Source organism: Myotis lucifugus, unplaced genomic scaffold (genome assembly GCF_000147115.1).
Source record: "Myotis lucifugus unplaced genomic scaffold, Myoluc2.0 scaffold_91, whole genome shotgun sequence".
Lineage (NCBI taxonomy): Eukaryota > Metazoa > Chordata > Mammalia > Chiroptera > Vespertilionidae > Myotis > Myotis lucifugus.
In genome coordinates this window covers 211,296-225,661 of record NW_005871139.1, presented here as the reverse complement: position 1 = coordinate 225,661, position 14,366 = coordinate 211,296, and the positions used below count along the sequence as shown (strand labels likewise).

The window sequence follows — 14,366 nt, the reverse complement described above, 5'->3', positions numbered from 1 at the left end:
GCCATGCATAATAGAAAAGAAGTTGGAAATCTATTTTGAGGTGCATCCATTTAAAGGCAACTGAGAGCTCAAAATCCAGTTCAACGGAAGAGAAACAGAGCTGAAGCAAACACTCCACTAATGGACAAAGGCCATCAAGAAGCAGAAGGCCTGTGCTAAATCTTAATTCCAGACCAGCCAAATGGTTCTAAATTCAAGCCAGTGATGAGTCATGAGGTCACTCAAGGAACCAGGCAGGAACCACCAGCCAGAAGGAATAGATACGCTGCTAGAGGCAGGTGTGAAAGCAGGGGGGGGGGGGGGCGCTGAATCAACCCTGGGACAAGCAGCAACATGTCCCTCCTCCTGGCCTCCTGCACAGCCTGGCTTACAGGACTTGGTTTGGAAGTGTATCTGCCAACAGCCGTGCCCGCGTGGACTCCAGCCGGGCCGAATCACATCTAATATTAGTTTCAAGTTCAGTCTCACACAACATGGTTAGAATGCTCCGAGAACTAATGGTGAAGATGAACCTCAATGACTACTTCATATAATCGATGATACATCTTTAACTCTGTACAACGAAGATACACAGTCACCTTATGTGAAAGCCTGATTATATAGTTTTATATTATCAGGCTTTCAAATGGAGGAAAACATATCCCATTTTAATATGCTAGATCATTATTTGGCTTGATAACCCTGACTTTTGGGATCCAAAACATGCTCCAATATAATTTATATCACTTAAAATATCACTGATGCTCCATTATAACTTAGATCATCTAAAATATCACTTGTGACTTACTCATTTCAAGATACTCGTAAAATAATCCCAGTCTTCCCATGAGTTGCAGGTGGTAGTCCTGTTCCCATCGCGGGGTTACCACTTCTGAACCTGAAACTGTGCGGTAGCGTCCAATTAGATTCTTGACCCAGCTGCCAAAAGGACCAAATGATGAGTTAGAATGTTATCAGACCAGGTCATAAAAGTATTTAGTGATATCTCAAGCTGAATGCATTATCTTCCCAATAAATTCATCTGGTGCTTTGACTATGTACTTCAGTGTATCAAAATTGTAACTGCTACATTTTCTCTTAGCTCCTTTTATATGGGCAGTTTAGTTTTTAAAAGATGCTTTCCCTCTTTTGATTAACTTTCTTTTTTTCTCATTTCTATGTTATACAAAATTGTCTTTCCAGAGAAAAACAAAGACATGGATTGTGAGCTGGTGGTAAGTGCTGTGGAGAAAAAGTGTTTGCATTTGTGGTAGGGAGGAGTGGGGTGGTGGCAGCTTGGTTTGTTAAAAGTAACATTTGAAAAGAGATATTAAGAAGGTAAAAGGGTGTCACTGAGCAGTGGTGAGAGCATTGGTCTGCACACAGAAGGTTCTTGGGTTTGATTCCTGGTTAAGGGCACGTACAGGTTTGATCTCTGGCCCTGGTCAGGGTGTGTGCAGAAGACAACCAATCTGTGTCTCTCACATCGATGTTCCTATCTCTCTCACCCCCTCCCTCTTTTCCACTCTAAAGAAAAATCAATAGAAAAAATATCCTCGGGTGAGGATTAACAACAACAAAAAAGAAGGCAAAGGGGCAAGCAGGGGAGACAAAGAGACCATTGTGAGGATTTGGGTGATTTTTACTCTGAGGGAACTGGGGAGCCACTGAGGGACACAGAGAAAAGTGACATAGTTCGAGATGGGATAAAACAGCTCAAGATCCTATGCTAAGCTGGACAGATGGAGGACCAGAGACACGATAAACTTCCTGGAAGCCATCATGCAGAGCGAGGAGGAGACGGCCGTGGGTGGCCCAGCTCTGCCCATTGCTGCGCACTGTCCCCGCAGAGCCGTCCACTGTTCTTTTTCTGTGTCGTGTTTTTCTCTTCCTCAAAGCCTGGTGGCCCAGATAAATGCTCCCCTTTTTATGACAATTTGTCCAGAAAAGAACTCGAAGTTGGCAGCGACCTGAGGGTGCACCTGCAGCAGAGAGAACCGTTGTCCCCTAAAGCAGCGGGGCTTGTGGTTTCCTCGTGGCGTTCATCAGGGGAGGAGCCACAACAACAAACTTCAAATGCAGACACAACATCCGACTAAGCTTCGGCTGAAGGAACACCATGTTTATATGGATTTCACACTCGGACAGTGAGAAGACTTCCCACTAAATAAAGGCAGCTGTATATATTGCATGTGCATACACACATGGTAAGATATGACTAGCTCACCATGTGGGGTTTCCCACTGCTGCTGATCTCAGCATTAACTTTGCACTGACCATTCCACAAGGTTTACTAAGGGAGATTTCTCTATGATAAACGTGCCCCTAGCTTCACGATCCTTCCCCACTTCTCTCTCTTCTATGACATTAGGGACGAAGCAGGAGGCTGTGGCAGGTGGAGGGGATGTGGACACACGCAGACACCCCTTGAGTCTGAATCCACACTTCACTGCTTAGTCACCATGTACCTTTGGTCAAGTTCAAATCAAATGGGTGATAAACCCTCCACTGCCCAGGGTTGCTGTCAGGACTGAATGATTCCAAACAGGTAAAGCATCAGCACACTTCCTTACACCTCAAACCCCACCACACAGGATTAGTTTTTGACCCACCCAGGCCTCAGTTATTTAGAACTGGATCGGCGGATCTCACTCCAGCCCTTACAAGAAAAACAATGCTAGTTGCTAGTGCTACTTCCTAGGCTCCAACCCAAAGTTCCTAGGCTCGAACTCAAAGCTCTGAAATCCGTCAAGTCCGGGAATCTGCGGTTTTACAGGTGTCTTGTGACACCAGGCATCACCCCGCCTGACTCCAAACTCGAGATGACTGGTTTCGATTGGCTTCTGTGTTGCTCTGCCTCACACTTCCAGCCTCAGCCTCTTGCTGAATCCGCTCCGGGGCCCAGAGAGGCAGGTCTTTTATTACTGGGATCCCAAATCCACCACAGTTTGGATTCGGGTGGAAGCTTCAGTCCTGGCATGACTGACTCATCCGGCGCTTCCCTCCGGAACGTACTGTCCTGCCTTCCCTCACCCAGAACTAGTCACATCAGAGGTCAGTCTCTCTGAAGAGCTTTCCTTCCTGAGCTACAGACGCGAAGCCTCCTGTTCAGCCTTCCTGAATGAGCCACTCATCTGTGGGAGGAAATCTCAGGCCGCAGTCCGTCCATCATCGCCCTGGTCTTTTGGGTTTTCTACTGGGTCATGATTCTAGTGCAGGGACATCCATCTTGACTGCACATGAGACTCACCTAGAGCAATTTTTAAAAATACAGACACTTCTTCCCCTGGCCACGGCTGCACGCTTCCTCCCTCCAGCAGCGGTTACTAAATAATTTTCCTAGGAGTTTACCGGGCATATTAGCATCACAGCATTGTAATAAGTTGCCTTCTACGAAGCCTTTATTAGGTGTAGAGCACAGTGTGAAGTACTCTGTACCTCATTTTTTCTTTGATCTTCGTTATTATATTTAATCCACATACGGCAGAAAATCACCATTTGTGTTTTGAATGTTCTCTAGGATTCCCACTCCCTAACTTTGAACACAAGCATCCTTGACTCCCTGAGTCTATTTCATGCCTGAGTTTATATTGTTCCTGAATTTAAAAAGCAATGAGGGATACCTGTATTCAGGGTTCTCTTATTGTAGGTCTCTGGTTCCCCCTCTAGCCAATGCACATAAAATCTCTCTCCTCAAGGGAACAGTTCACTTTTCTTGTAAGTAGTCCGTGCCCATTGAGGAAAGTACAGAAAACATAAAGGAAGACAATTACAGCCATCCATTACCTAAACTTTGACCAAAGGATGACGCTGTTGGCATTTTGTATATTTAACTTTAATTTTCCTTAACATTTTATCATAAAAATTTCTCCAGAGTGAGCTGCTTAATGCAGAGATTGCACCAGCTTGTTAAGTATGCCCAGCATAAAATTCCCAGGGAAGCTTCCGATACCAAGTGAGACCAGGAAGGCCGTGGAGCTCTGAGCTTGCTGTCCAAGTCCCACAAACAATTCTACTAACTTACTAATTCTATTAAGTTATTAACGTTATGGATTTTAGGTATATGAGTCACTCATTCACTCAGCAGGTGCTGAGTGCCTATTAAACACCAGGTGCTGATGAGACCCCCACCGGAACCTCGGGCTCAGTGCCGGGTATGCTGCTTCACTTACTCCAAGAGTCCTAGCCAAGGGCCCGAGCGGGGCTGGGGGGTGGGAGGAAGAGGTACATTTATGGTGGAATCCCAAATTAACATAATATTCTTAAATAGTGTGAAAAGAGTCGCTGACTTAAAGGCTTTTCTCTCCCTTCCTACGTATTTTTGGGATGGGGGTAGCACTGGGTAGCAAGAGTGACTAACGTATCTTTAGTATGTTAGAATTTTGTATGAAAGAATTGGACACTTGCATCTATACACAGAGAAGAAGCAGTGACGAGAAAAGCCTGAGTCACTCTCTAACTTGGCTAACACCTAGCATTCCCAGTTTTCAAACAAGAGAAAGGATGATTCAAAACACACTGTTTTAGATCAGAAGAAATATCGGAAGGCAAACGTCAGGTCCCTATCATCTGTAGCCATGGGCTTACGGGAAATGAAGGTGTAAACACAGACATGTTTACACTGTTGGTTGGACCTTCTTGTCGGAGACCTTTAATAAGCATCGAGTCTACGCTACCTTAGAGGTAGGCGTGCAGTTACGTGGACCTGTAGGCAAAAGGCTTGGCTGGGTGGGCTCTGTTACCCCCTGTCCCACATCCCGGATTACACGACTTGACACTCACGGAAGTAGCACCTCTTGTATGTTATTCCAGATTGCTTTCCCTCCCATGATTATCAGCAGCTGCGTTGTCAGTTCAAGGAGACAGCCACCTGGGTCGCACTGGAATATTAAAAAGAATCTCATTTAGAATTTAGATGGCTCTAACATGAAACAGAATCATTCATTTTAATTTTTCCGATCTTCACTTTAGGCTGGAAAAAAATCTAAGCATGTACAATGAAGAAACTGTCTTCATTTGTCTTGGGAATATAACTCTGCGTTCATACCTCTTCATTCCTGTATTTTCCCAGCCAATACACTGGATCTCCAGGGTAACCTACAAATTTGCCCTTGAAGAAGGCGATGTAGAAACACGAGGAGTAGTAGTTGACAAACTGGAATAAGAACATCTTCATGGTGAGGCTGTTCTCATAATCAGTCTGGGTCCGTGGGAGTTCTGTAGTTAACCAAAGAAAAGTTAAGTTTTAAAAATTGTGAACAGTGATGAGACCCTAATCAAAGACACAGGAGTTAAAATGTTTTAAAATTACAATTCACACTGTTTCCATTTAAGCTGTTTTGAGCTCCTTAATACAACTACTGTGTGAATTCAAGTTTACACATTGTTATAAGAGCTTCTCCCCCATAAATATATCCCACAAGGCAAAAGTATTCAACTGTTCCTTAAAATGTACAATGTTATCAAATGGGCAAGAATGATATTCTCTCGTCTTTTTTAGGGTAGGTGTTGAAGAAAACCAACAAAACAAGGGAAACTTGCTAGGAGCATTTGGGGAGGACAAACCAGATCCCCCTCCTAGTTTAGAGTTTAGATTGGGCTCATCACTCTCAGAACATGACCACTGAGCAGACACATGCAGCCAGTGGGAAGCACTTAACTTTGGTCACAAAATAGCTGCCTGGGACACAAGCCAGAGAGGAGAATCACTTATTACAAAAGCCAGAGCCGAAGAGAACGGAGCTGCATGAATGCGAACAGAACGGGGGGAGACATGTAACAGCACGATCGCCTGTCCTCTCAGCAACAGAGGCGCGTATCTGCCACTAGAACCATGACCCTGCTCCACTTATTTGCAATAAAGAGACGATTTACTTTCAACAACAGGGCACACGATGTAATGTAACTGCAAATATTATCCAGCACTGATCTGTTTATACAAAGCTGGGACATTATAATGATTGTCTCTGCTTTGTCCCTTTCACTAATGCCAAGCTGTAGCTAATTTCATCGCCCACTCAGGCCAGAGAAAATAGGTTTACACTTGAAATTTTAGAGGCTGGAATTGAAATGCCAGAAAGATACGGTCTCCATCTCCACCAGGTTCTGAAAGTGTCCTAGACACGACTGAAACTATGGTAGGAACTTACCAAAATTAGTAATCATGATTGCCACTTTTTCATAGATGGTGTTCAGAATCATGATGATGACGAAGCTGATGAGGGAAGCGGTGATGGATGTGGCTGTCTGTGGGGTCAGATACTTCTGGATTGGGTCTGTTCCATTCAGGTTCTTGGGAAGTTTTGCAGAAAACACAATGAACACTGAGAGTCTGTAGACAATGATCCCAATGACTGAAGCGATGATCAGCAGGATCTGAAAGCACAATAAACACAGCAGCGTGAGACTCCCCAATCATCATATTTTACACTGAAAAATCAGCCTCAGGCCTTAAGTGGACAAGGTGCATGGGTGAAGTGATGTGAAATCTCACAGAACTGCCACAAGAGAGGCAGAAATCAGGTGCGTTAAAGGTCAAAGAAAGGGAAAGGAATGAAGGAAGTCACAAGAGAATGTGTCCGTTAAAGTCGGAGAAGCTGTGTGTGGGGAGTAAGGGAGTATGGGGACTCTGTACTTTCTGAGCAATTTTTCTGTAAATGCAATGCTGCTCTAAAAAAAAAAAAAAAGAAAAAGGAGAGTGCGTCTACAGATGGAGTAAAAATGGAATAACTGGGAGCACGTTCTGGTAGAAGGAAAAGGTCTTTGTGATAGCAGGACCAGAGAAAACATCCCTCTATACTTATGAAGTCATTTAGGTTATGAATCAGTGGTTTTTTTTTTTGCTCCATTAAGGGCATATGTGTCCTCCCAACAGAGCACGCATCTCTGGGTCAGGCTCAGCAGGTGCCAGCTCTCGTCTTAGTTTAGTACCAAGGGCGGGTCTGCCCAGGACCAGAGTTCCGAAGCTGTGCAGATGCTCCAGGGTAACCCCTGGAAATGGCAGCAGGTCTCTGCTCATCAAAGCTTCACCCACTTTTCATACTCACATCGTAAGACCTTACACTGGCAGTTATTCATAACTGCGTTTGCACAAGATTCATTTCCCTAACCCAGTGGTCAGCAAACTGCGGTCCCTTGAGTGTGGCTCTTCCACAAAATACCACGTGAGGGCGTGCACATACAGTGCGATTGAAACTTCGTGCCACACTCAAGGGGCCAAAGGGCCGCGTGTGGCTCTCGAGCCGCAGTTTGCCAACCACTGCCCTAACCCACTGCATTTTTGACCGCACACCCCGCGTCAGCAGGAGTGTGTGAAGCAACAGTTTGCGCGTGGTTGCTAGGATTTCACTTCCTCACCAGGCAGGTTTTCTCTGCCACTGAACAGTGCACACCAGAGGTCCCGTTTTGAAACTGTTTGCCCTGCATCTTCCTCTTGGACAAACTCCAGAGCATGAACTCAAAGTGTCTGACTGCAGGTGATGACTACCATGAGAGAGAAAATCCATAAGAATGTGAGTCTCGGGACCAAGCAAATGGTGTCATGGTTACAGGAACAGAGGAAGGCGACTGCTCACCTTGGAGAGCAGTCAAGGCAGTGATTGCAAGCACAGCCCTGGAACCAGCCTCCTGCATGGGAATCCGGCTCTGCCCTGTTCAAGGGCTGGGGGACCGTGTACAAATCACTGAACCTTTGGGGGCCTCAATCTCCTCACCCATATACGGGGGGTGGGGGGGATCATAATAGCAACTAACTTATAGAATTTTTGTGAGGACTCAGTGAGCTGCTCTCAGTAAAAACACAGAACATTTAGCCCAACATATGAAAAGTACTATATAAATATTAGCTCTGATTATGGCAGCTAAAGTGTTAAGATGTTTTCCTTACCTTTTTAGGCCATCAGTTTGTAGAGAAGGATTATATTTCCTCCTCTAATCTCTCTCATTATCTCCTTTCCTTCACTGTTAAGGAATAACATTTTAAAAAAATATGTGGCGTATATATGAAAATTTCCAAGGCTGAGAAATATATATTAGTGAGGGTATATCAAATTCTTTCTCTCTCAGCACAACACATATAGTCCATATAATTTTTGAAGTTATTAAGTAATTATAATAGTTAAGATTCTTTCAGTGCTCACTATTCGCCTCAGCACACATGTATCTTTAAGTCCTCACACAGCCTGGGGAGGGAGGCAGTATCAGATCTCCTTTCAGATGAGGAACAAGAGCCACATAGAGACAAAGCAGTTTGCCCCAAAGTTAGCAACTAGTGAGTGAAGTAACTGAGATATGCAAGGACTCCAAAGACTACTAACCTCTACATGGCACTGCCTCCCACGTGGTTTCTGAAGTGAATTCTAATTCATTCCAGAGCTTTTGCAAACTTAATGTTTGCAAACTTCTTCAGGCACGTGACCGGTTCCATATTTCTCCATAGGAGGCAGAGAAGCTTTGCATTCGCCTTCCTCAAGTTTCTTACCTATCTTTCCTCACTCTAACTTTAATATACTTTTCTTACCACAACTCTGAATATGTTCTCATCGTAGAAAACTTGAAAGTACTCTGTCGTGAACAATAGCTGCTTTTGCTGCCCGGGGTCTGTTTCCAGTCTGAGAAAAGGACCCAGATTTTGCTTTGGGGGTAATTCTCTCTACTTTTAGTCCCATGGTTTGGGCTAGACTGCCCTTCCTCCCCTGGGATCCTGATTAGATTGAGACAGATAGGTATCTCATCCTATTGACCTCAGCAATGGACTCCAGGACTAACAACCTAATAAGAGCCACTTATGGGAGGAGATAACTATAGTGCCCATGGGAAAGAGAAGCTTCCGTTAGAGGACGCTGCTAAGAGAGACCTCTCCCGGCTTCCACGTGTTGTGAGATCTGGAAACATAAGGGAGAGTGCCCAGAACCACCAGCGGGAGACCACGGGACACAGAATAAAGATGGAACCAAACCCAGGCCTTGACATCATCGGGGCTGCAGTACCGATCCTGGACCAGAGCCAGGCCTCAGACTGAGATTTTCAGTTACAGGAACCGATACCCTCCAACCCCCACTTTGCAGCAGATTGATTTTCCTGTCACCCACAACTGAAAGATTCCTAACTATAAAAGTAAAGACTAAAAAGTACACAAAAATAGGAAAAATGTATCTACTATCTATCTGTAGGCACAATTCCTTCAGAACTATGTAGTTTGCATATTAAGTCATTTAAATAATTAATTGTATATTTTCCTTAAGCCTATCATAACCATGACATTTTTACATGTCATAAAATATTTTCATGGACATAGCTTTTCACAGCTGTACAATACCCCATGGTATAAAGAGTTGGAAGTAGAATATTTTGGCTGAAATATATATATAGTGACTAAGTCTTTACTGACTTATATTTATTCTGAAATGCTTCCTGATTAAAAGTTTCTAAAACCTGAATTAGATTACAGCATATGAATATTTTTGACTCTTGATACTGCCAAATGGCTTTCTAAGAAGGCCAGAGGAGTGTAAAATTCTAACAGCCGAGATATGAGAGTGCTGATCACTGCATTTCATCCTCTCCAACACTGAGTCATCACTTGAGAGGTGAAAAATCACATCTCATTTTAATGTGCACTAATCTAATCACTACTGAGGTTTGGCATCTGCCATGACAGTTTTCTTTTGTGCCTGTGTACTCATGTTCTCTGCCTCCAAGCTCCTGAGGTCTTGAGTATTAGCTTAGGAGTGATCTGGACTTTGTATGTATTGAAGTTATTAACCCTTTGCCTTATTTGTTAATAATGATTAATTCTGGTGTTTTGTTTAAGCTTAGGATTCTTTTGATGTATGAAAATTATTAAATATTTTCTTCCAAAAGTTCTCCCATTGCTATTAAGTTTAGAAAATCTTTTTATATCTAGAGATCATATATTCATCAATATTTATTTCTAGTTATTTTTGGTGTTACTTATCTTTAATATTTCCAGAATTTATTATAGCATGTGGTTTCTTTCTTCAACTTTTCTGCCAATAGCTAACAAGTATATTTATTGAATAATCTTTACTTATGCCAGATTTAGAATGTCTCCCTTCTCCTACTAGTATATTAAGTTATTACTGATATCAGAGCCCATTCTGGGCTTCATGTCCTATTCTCTAATCTGGGTCTTCTTGAGACAACAAAACTCTCTATATTACAGATCATTATATTTCTAATATGATTTTATTAGTAATAAACTCAAAATTAATTTCATAAGTTCAGATATTTTAGAAATATTGTCTTTTGATCTAGAATCATTTGAGGCTTCTTTTATATTTTTCACTAGTTTTTATGCCTTTTCTTTGATAGTTCCTGTTATCTTTTTGTTAAGACTATTCTTAGAGCTTTACACATTAATTTGTCATAACTGAAATTTATTTTAGTTGCTACTGATGAAAAATTTTAGAATTCTTAGTGCCTCCCATATGGCTTCTTCACCAGAAACTGGAAAATACTGGGCCGCTGATCTGACTTAAACCAATAAGATTACATAGTTTCCAGCTCAGCTTCTAGCTTCCTTAGCATTTAAAACAGGATATTAAGTTTTGTGAAGGACTCACCCAGAACAAGACAGCACTGGCGCAGAGGACGGCACGTATGCACTTCCCCCAGGTAGTGAAGGGAACCCGCTCTTCTTCCTGATTAAAAAGAAAAAAGAAGTTCAGGCAATCAAGGGATTACTCCAATGAAATGATTTTCCTCCTGTGGGTCACTATATCCTAAGCTGACTTTAATTTTTCTAAAAATTAGTTTTCAAACATAGCCTCCTTCCTCATAATTGCATGGTTTTTTTTGTTAATAATTTCAAACATACATACAACAAAACATGCAGTGCTCATTTTAATAATATTTTTTGAAAATGCAAGTGTGAACAATAATTCATCTGCCATAACCTGAGCTCGGGAGTCAGGTACCTGCAGTGCCATGCTGTGAAGCTGCATTCCTGAGCTTGTCTCAGGTGTTAGAAGTGAAGCAATGATAGGGAGCCCAGAGCCCGTGCCAGACAAAATGCCTCACAGATGTTTGCAAATGCTAGGAATCCAGTATGTGTTTTCTGGTTGAGCTTTACACATTTACTTTGTCATAACTGAATTTTTAAAGTTTCCCCTTTATATGAATATATTTAAAATTTTAAGAGCAGAAATCAATACCTCCCAGGATTTACCTGGATAGTAAGAGAAGCTATAGTAGAGCAATAGCTGTAAATACCTTGGTGCTATTTACTCTGTGCCGGGTACTATTCTAAGGAGGTTCTAAACATGAAGTCGATTCAGCCTTACTACAATCAGTTGAGGAAGCAACTATATTTGTTTCCATTTTATAACCGAGGAAATAATGGCACAGAGAAGTTAAATAATTTGTCCAGAGTCATTCAGCCACTAACTTGCTGCGTTTGGATTTGAACTTAGGCAACCTCATTCTCAAGACCTGACCACCGCATTATACGCTTCTCTAAGCCAATGGAGGATGTATTAGCAGGAAAAGTAAACAGACATAAAATAAAGGTTGAATTAAACTTTCATCTTTAATCTTTTTAACAATGGAAATTTAATCCTATTAGTTGGCAACTTTAAATGTAAAATTGGCAGGCTTAAATTACCAAGTTGATTTTTCTTCAGTATTTTCCTTATGTTGCCAATATAAACTTTTGTTTTTCAGTACTCAAAAAACATTATGAACATACAATTCTAAGTTTCGGCTCTCATTTCTGAATCTACGATCTTTCAACAACACGTGCCTTGGCTCGGTCTTCCATAGTCAACAGTGGGAGCTATTCATAATGGGGATTACACACAGCTTGTTACAGTTACAAAGCCAAATGTCACCTTCTCTTGATAACTGGACCTCATTTTCCCCCCCTTATGAAATGAGGAGTCGAACTGCTCCCTCTGGTCCCTTTTAGTGCTGACAGTCTGTAAATCCGTGACTCAATTTACAAAATCTAGAGTCAGGACATTTTCAGAAGCTCTTAAGGAAAGCATTTTTTCCTAAGAATTATTCATTTCCAGAAGCCACTGTCCTTAAGCTGATGACTGCAAGTACAATCAGCTCTAAATTGTGTTGGTCGAAAGAAGCAATAATTCAGATGATTAAAAAATCATCTTTTGCTGGCTTTGGAATATTTATACAAAAAGATATATAGGTTTTTTGTTTTGTTTTTAATTTTTGTAGCAGCAGCAAATTTACCTTTCCAATGATATGAAATGCCTCGCACAGTGACTGAACATAGTCGACCTCAACCAATGTTTTCCTTTTTCATCCTTCCCCCCAAATTAGGGAAAGAGCCACACTATTTTGTGCACATCCCAACCAGAAGGGGGAGCAGTGACTGAGGCTTTAGTGCAAGACAAAGGGGCAGCTAAGCCTAGGATGAAAGGGGCTGCAATAATGAAGGCGCATGTGAAAAGTTGAGAATTAACTCTAAAAACCTATGCATCTTTCCATACATTTATGTCACAGAGTCTATTTTTTGTGCATATTTTACTGGAATTAGGAAAGAAAGGATTCAAACCAATGCATCTTTTTCTTATACAGCAGGTTCTCAAATACTATTGTTTCATTCAATGTCATTTCGTTATAACACTGATGAGGTGATGTAGGAACTTACCTTTCGTTTATCTCAATTGGCCTACAGTAAAATTGGTTTCATTATATATCATTTTACTTAAAGGTTTGCAGAACTTATCATGACATCCAGGGAGGACTTAATGTACATTTATGTCAAAGTTTTTTTTGTATTTTTTTTTCATTTTTACTGTTATTATGAAAGAAGGGACTACATTTATCTCCCATGTCCACTGTTCTAAGCACAGCTTCTTCACTTTGGGTACACACTAGGATTGCTGGAGGAGCTTTAAAAAATCCCTGTGCCCAGAACACACCCCAGGCCACCAAGTACCATCAGAGTAAGTACTGATTGGATGCAGGCATCAACATTTGCTAAGATCTCCAGGTGATCCTGATGTGCAGCCAAGGTTGAGACAGTAAGTAGACTATGATGCATCTAAAAAACACCCTCCTTACCTGAGTGATCTCATTTATCACCACGTGAGTACACCGGGCCTCATACTCTGGCCGGGGCTGTTCTTCCTGCTGTAACTCAACCGTGTCCCATTCGTACTCAAGCTCTGCCTGGCGCCGCTTCCAGAACTCCAAAAACAAGGTAACTAACGAAGAGAGAGAACAGGACCATGTGGGCCTTCAATGACGATTGATGTTTCATAAATCTATACTAAATAACATTAATTATCCATAACACTTGTATATGGTCAACAGCATCTAACTTACAGGTGACATTAATATTTAAAAGAGCAGAAAACAAGTTAATGCTCTTGTGAAGAGCCTACCGCTTATGGTAAAGGTAACAATGTGATGGTCGGAAGGTGTGTGAGTGTCGAGTGCTGAAGCATGGGCTACCGGCACTTTTCATCACCCCCTAACCAACCCAATAACCAGTATAGTTCAAAGCAGTTCACGGTCCATCCTTCAGGCTGCTCTTCCCCACATCCCTCTCCCTCCCGTCCTTCCTAAGGGCCCGAGTGGGGGCGGGGTGGGGTGGGGTGGAGAAATGCCTTAGTAATTCCCAAATCTCTCTTTACCACCACCCAAGCCACCCCCAATTAACATAATATTCTTAAATATAGAAAAATATAAATAACGTAACTTTTAGAAATTTTTATTATTTTGTAAGGTTTATAACTTAAAATATGAAATAAAGAGAACATTAACGTTAATTGAAAATGTGGTTTCAGGGTAAATCCTCATTAGTCAACAGAGCCAAATATCAACAGTACAACGATTGAAATTTCTTTTGAGAGCCAAATTTTTTAAACTTAAACTATATAGGTAGGTACATTGTTATTAACTTAATTAGGGTACTCCTAAGGCTTAGGGAGAGCCACACTCAAGGGGCCAAAGAGCCGCATGTGGCTCGCGAGCCGCAGTTTGCTGACGACGGCTCTAGGTCTTTTCCAGACAGCTACCACTAAGCCCTTCCTGGAGAGAAATTGTGTTACCACTACTCCATCCAGAAACACTGCTTGAGTTTCTACTATGTGCTGAGGAGAGAAAAAAGACACAATCTCTACTTCGAGGAGCTCCTAGGTGTACAAAGATTGCAGTGAAGTGCTAGTGACAGGAGACTATTAAGAGGGACTGGATAAAGGCCAGCCCAGGTTGCTCTGGGCACACAGAGCCAGAACAAGTAACCAACACGGAGCCATGGCTCTCCCAGGGGAGGGGGGCCTACGTGAGTTTTGAGGTGACTTCGACTGATCACGTTAAGGCCATTTCCCCCCAGGGAGCTGCACCTGCAAAGGCAAGGGGATGAGGAGAGCCAGGAACTTTCCAGAAACTAGGTGATG

General features: G+C 42.2%; 1 protein-coding gene across 10 annotated transcripts in view; it reads right to left on the bottom strand.

The window, feature by feature from the left end:
• Nucleotides 1-14,366, bottom strand: part of ANO6 (anoctamin 6) — a 172,895-nt gene that overhangs the window by 16,782 nt on the left and 141,747 nt on the right. For 9 of the 10 annotated variants that reach the window (XM_014458152.2, XM_023756270.1, XM_014458149.2 and 6 more), the window contains 6 exons: nt 13,027-13,169; nt 10,563-10,640; nt 6,129-6,354; nt 5,027-5,196; nt 4,762-4,859; nt 788-918 (listed from right to left, as the gene is read on the bottom strand). In XM_014458152.2, the coding sequence (XP_014313638.1) occupies nt 788-918; nt 4,762-4,859; nt 5,027-5,196; nt 6,129-6,354; nt 10,563-10,640; nt 13,027-13,169 (846 nt within the window). The remainder of the gene's footprint in view (nt 1-787; nt 919-4,761; nt 4,860-5,026; nt 5,197-6,128; nt 6,355-10,562; nt 10,641-13,026; nt 13,170-14,366) is intronic. The other variant, XM_023756272.1, reaches the window with a different exon arrangement.